General features: G+C 38.0%; 1 protein-coding gene across 1 annotated transcript in view; it reads right to left on the bottom strand.

Annotated features, from left to right (window-relative positions):
- Positions 1-419: 419 nt before the first annotated feature.
- Positions 420-6,000, bottom strand: part of PPP4R4 (protein phosphatase 4 regulatory subunit 4) — a 37,712-nt gene continuing 32,131 nt past the window's right edge. Inside the window, exon 23 of the mRNA XM_032223838.1 lies at positions 420-1,508. Within this exon, the coding sequence (XP_032079729.1) occupies positions 1,484-1,508 (25 nt within the window). The 3' untranslated portion in view covers positions 420-1,483. The remainder of the gene's footprint in view (positions 1,509-6,000) is intronic.

Below are 6,000 nucleotides of genomic sequence, written 5' to 3'. Positions count from 1 at the left end.
CATTTAAATATGGCAACAGTTCTCTACAGCTTCAGACAGATATCATTTGTAAACTCATCTGGAAAGACCAGGTATTGAAACTAAGATCTTCAACACAGAAAACATGCTCTACTTACTGAGCCTTTCCAGCTACTGGTGTTACTTTAGTGTTTAAGTGAACAGCTTATTCTTCAAGGGGTTGGTTTGCTACTATAGGGGCAGAGAAATTTTCCTATGTTGCACGTATATTAGACTTACATATTAATCACTAGTGTAGTGGATATGGAATATTTATGTCTCAGTTTTTTAATTTAAAAAAAAATTAAATTAAAAGATGCAAATTAAATCTTTCCCACCCAAAACATTCCAGTATTTTAATGGCCTAAGTTTTATTGTGCATAAAGCATTCATTATTTCACATTGTAAAAAGTAACCACACATTTATTCATTCACAAATTAGATTATCTTTATCATACACCAACATATTTAAAAAAACAGATAGTCTGATATCAATATAGTTTTGCTGATTGCATTTGTGAAGTAGAGAAGCTGACAATAGCTTCATACAGTCTCTCTCAAGTATTGGCATAAATTGAATGTTTTAAATAGAACTGCACTTTGCAGGCAAATTTTGATAGGAATGTTAGCATGAATACAAACAGAATGATGTTGATATAGCTAAAAGCATGATGGCTTGAATTAACTACTAATTAAAAACTAGATTAATCATCTCTAAAATGTTGGATAAAGAGAAACTACAATAGGATATACTGGTAAATTAAAACAAAGTATTTGTACAATAAAATTGCAATGTGAAATTTAAGAAATCATTCATATGCTATTTGGAGGTATCTGTTTCTTATTAAAAAGTGAAAAGAAATCCTCTTGACATTTTATACACCAGATAAGCAATATTATCTAAAATTATAGCAGAAGTTTATTTTAAAGGACTACACTTCTCCACATTTCTCTGTTCATGCTTCCAGATTCCACACTGAAGCTTCTTAAAAGCTTTTTTGTAAGAGAAAGTGTCACTTGTTCTGTTAATTCTTATACGCAGAGCAATTTCACACATATGGCCCTATTTCCATAGCAAAGGCAAATTAGGAGTCCATAAGCTTGTAAATAGCTATATTTTAAAGTAGAGGGCACTTTCATTCCAAACTGAATAACCTGAACTAGTAGAAGGCATAATTGAGAGGGGGGGAAGTAGGGAAACCCTGTCTCTTTAGCTGCAGCAGATTTAAAGCACATTGCTAAAGTAACGTTGAATTAAGCACTTCACTTACAACATTGGCATTCTGCACATATTACATTATTTCTATGAAGATATTTTACAACATAGGAATTTATTTAACTGACAGAAGATGTTAACATTATGGTATCAAATCAATCCCTCCTTCCTGGTCCTTAAATTCAAGGTTGTACTCTAGCTTTGTTCAATCCTGACTTCAGCCACATTGCCTCCGGTGGTCTTTGGTGTGCATGCTTTTTTTCACCAGCTCTAGGAGTTTGATTTTCTGTTTTTCCTTGAGGGGAAACAAAAACACTCTTATCACACAGAGCAGATTAAATTAACAGTGTTCAGAACTGCTAACTTCTTGCAGTCATCATTTACAGCTCCAAAACTGTTGTGATCTAAAACACATGTATTCTAAGTAAAAACGAATCAATATTATTTCTTCTAAATACAATAAGATGCTTTTTAAAAATAACAGTCTTGATTCAAGGCGCACTCATTTTCCCATCCATTGTGCCATCCAACTCATTTGGCTTCCTTTCCACCCATCCCCCCCCGCCAATATCCTGTGGATTTTCTTTATGTGGAAATTGTCCATCCATCAGCATGCAATCAAAAAAATCAGCATATAGACCTCAGAATAGATGTTATCTTAAACTGTTGGTTTGGAAAACATACATAAGTACATATTAAAAGATTTTTCTTATAGAATATGGACTAAATCAGACTCATTTGTTTTAATAGTGAAAACTAGGTGAAGTCATCCGTAAGCATGTGGGTATCAGTACACTGACAATAGGTGGTTTTACAGCTGTCCTGGGCCTTCCATGAGATGCTACTGAGGTGCATCCTCAGTGCTTGGATACTTGTGCGTTTGGTAGGGAAGAATCACCTTCAAGCTTAAAAGACTGACTCGCTGTGGATTTGGCACTTGCCTTCTCCCCGCTGAATTTCCATTGTTAAATTTGGATAGGGCATCATTCACCTATGCAAAGTTGATCTGTAATCTGAGGAATCTCTTAGACTTATGGTACTTGCCTAAAAACCAGATGACAGCCATGGCGAAGAGATCTTCATACAATTATAGCTTGTACTCATTTCTGGATCAGAAGACATTTCATGGTCAATCATACCTTAGTTACTTACTGATTGAACTACCACAGCATGCTGTACAGGAGCTGTCCTTAAAAAGCATTCAGAAGTTTCAGATGGTCCAGAAAGCAACACCATATGCAATATTTTACTATAGAATCCTTATGCAATATTGCTGCCACATGAATTACAGTGACTTCCACCTACAATTGAAGGTGCTAATTGTTACCTTTAAAATTCTATAAAGCATGGAATCAAGTTACTTGCACAACTGCTTCTCTCTTTTGGTTTCTGTCATCCCACCAAATCCAACTTTGTAGGTAGGTATTAGATCCCACTGAAGCAATGTCTTTCAATGGGCCCTAGGAACATGCCTTCTCTGTCATGCTGCCTGTCTTGTGGAACAGCCTGCATTCCGTGCATACGAATGGCACTAAGCTTAGTGGTCTTGCAGAAGGCTGTGAAGATCAGCTTTTTGACAATGACTGGGACTAGAAGATCAATGGACTTCTGGCATGAGTTGAGTTTTATATATTAAAAATGATATATTCAGGGCCCTGTACTTACTCTGTATTTAATGGATTTGTAAATCTTGGATGATAATTTTATTTTTGTACACTCCCCTGAGTTCCTTTGACAGATGGAAAGCCTTATACATTTGTTAAATATACAAATAAATGTGAACTACAAAGGAATCTGCTTCCAATAGAAGAGAATGAATATATATACCCTATTTCCCTGAAAATAAGACGTCCCCGGATAATAAGCCCAATTGGACTTTTGAGCGCATGCGCTAAAAGAAGCCCTCCCCCCAAAATAAGCCCTCCCCCAAAATAGTGCAACACAGCAGCAGCCATGAGGTAACCACACCCCCGTCTTCTGTACCTCCAAAATAATAAGACCTCCCTGAAAATAAGGCCAAGCACTTATTTCAGAGGTCAAAAGAAAATAAGACCTTGTCTTGTTTTCAGGAAAACACAGGGTGTGTATATATATATAAACCCCCCCCACACACACAGGTAAATGTTCCTCTCACACATATGTGCTAGTCAATCCCAACTCTAGGGGATGGTGCTCATCTCTATTTAAAAGCTGAAGAGCCAGAGCTGTCCGAAGATGTCTCTATGGTCATGTGGTCGGCATATGATATATATATTGGGACATGGTAGCTCAGTGACTAAGATGCTGAGCCTGTCGATATATATCTGGGTTGATTGATGAAGTTGTCGGTTTTCTCTTTTGAGTAGTGTGTAAATATGATTATTTCTATATATTTATTGGTGGTTGATTTGTCTGAACACCAAGCTTCCAGGAATTCCCTAGCCTTTTTATATTTAGTTTTATTAGAGCAAGCTACTAAATAGGGAACAAATCTCACATTAACTTGTATTTGTATTTTGTATTTTGTATTTTATTAGGATTTATAGGCTGCCCTTTTCCCTGAGGGGACTCAGGGCGGCTTACAATCATTAGGGAGGGGGTGCAATTCAAAATAAACAATATGTGAGCAAAATAAAATAATAAAAACACAACTTGCATTCAACATTCAACACTCGGGTGGGGCAAATTAGAGGCTTATCCCCAGGCCTGTTGGGATAGCCAGGTCTTGAGGGCTGCGCGGAAGGCCTGGACGGTGGTGAGGGTGCGTATCTCGACGGGGAGATCGTTCCACAGGGTCGGAGCTGCAACAGAAAAGGCTCTCCTCCGTGTAGTCGCCAGTCGACATTGACTGGCAGATGGGATTCGGAGGAGGCCCAGTCTGTATCAATGATGTTACCTAGTTGAGCAATGAAATATCTACAGGCAAATGTTGTAGGCCGCCAAGAGTTGTTGAATATGAGATGGGCGACAAATAAATTTAATAATGTTTAACAAATAAACAAACAAACTCAGAGAGCCACAAGGACTCCACAAGGATTTCACATTGGAATCTGTTTCTAATATGATATCTGTCCTTGAAGGACAATTTTGATTTATTTTCCACTGCCTGCAAAGGGAACACTGAAAATCCTTGTGGATTGTGACTCAATGGAGCCTATAATCAACTAGAAAATTACTCAGCAGAGTTACAGGAGCTTAAAAAACAATCACTGGCAAACTCTCTCTGGTTCAACTCTTCCCATCTCTTCCCTTTTTTGCCCTTTTGGGCACTCGACACTCTTGTCATCTACCCCTGCCACCGCCAATGCCAACAGCTGACTTTGCCATCTTCCTCATCCCAGTACTAGCCCAGGATCCTGGCACTACCGTAGGTGAGGGATGTGCCCAGGGAGATGATTAGCAAGTGTGGTAAGCTGGCGATGCCTCATCTGCCAAAGGGAAATTGCTGGGTCCAACCAGAGAATAAGTATCTGGACAGAGCTGGTAGAGGAAACAGGGTGGCAGTATGAAAAGGAGAAAATAGAGGGATGGACCAGTGAGGGCCAGCAGTTGCCACAGCCACGCATGCCCTTCCTCCTGCTGGAGTGGCAGCTTGGAAATCATCCAGCTGACTTTCATGCACAACATGTGACTAGAACCCATAACCTGATTTCTAGCCTGGTTCCTTAACCCCTAGACCAAATTGGCTCTCTTTTCTCCTACTGTTGCTTAACAGTAAAAAATATTATGTTGAAAGACAACTATCTTAAACATAAATAATATTGCCAAAGCAATCATACCTGCCTGTCATTGTAATTTGCATACCTTAGTTTAATGATTAATAATGTGAATAAGTGTCCTATGTTCTTGTTAAAGATATTTATTTCTGAATATTAATGTTTAATTAAAGGAGTTATTTAGAACATTAGTAGATATTTTAGCAGTATATGCCCATGTGGTAAAGTATTACTTATCCCAATTCATGTTAAAATTACTCATTTTAAGAATACTAACACTTGACTAGCTGTATATTTAAATACTTTGTGAAGGAGTGTAAGAATATAAGTTATTATGTTGAAAGAAAATGTCTAAAGCTCTTCACAATGAGCAGACATACAAAAGATAATAAAACCAAAGGCAGCACCACAGTAGCAGAACATACTTTTTTTTTGTAATTCTCCATGTTTGTGATTCATGTTTGCTGTCTATTTGAGTATGACTCATTGAACATAGTCTATTTGCTAGCAATGAGAATGAATATGCTCTGTTTTGAAAACTCACTAATGCAGGTCTCCTGTGGGTAAAACCACTTTCTAGATGAATTCCTATGAATATCAATGCACTACCAATGAAAGTTACAGGCCTATTGTAAACTGAAAATTGATTCAGGTATCTGGGAATTCCCATAGCTTTCAGCTGAACACCACTGAAATATAAGCTGGGATGCAATCATACATCTTTCTAGTTTTCAAAACAATGGTACAGGCAGTCCTCAACTTACAACAGTCGATTAGTGACCATTCAAAGTTACAATGGCACTGAAATATATGACTGATGACCATTTTTCACAGTTATGACCTTTGCAGCATCCCCCCAATCATGTGATCAAAAGCCAGCTGCTTGGCAACTGCTTCATATTTATGACCTTGGCTGTGTCCCAAGGTTGTGTGCTCCCCTTTTGCGACCTTCTGACAAGCAAAGTCAATCGGGAAACCAGATTCACTTTAGCAACCAGGTTACTAACTTATCAACTGCAGTGATGCACTGAACAACTGTGGCAAGAAAAGTCGTAAAATGGGGCACACTCACTTAACAAATGTCTCACTCAA

This window comes from Thamnophis elegans, chromosome 1 (genome assembly GCF_009769535.1).
Source record: "Thamnophis elegans isolate rThaEle1 chromosome 1, rThaEle1.pri, whole genome shotgun sequence".
NCBI lineage: Eukaryota > Metazoa > Chordata > Lepidosauria > Squamata > Colubridae > Thamnophis > Thamnophis elegans.
This window is presented reverse-complemented; position numbering and strand designations above follow the sequence as displayed.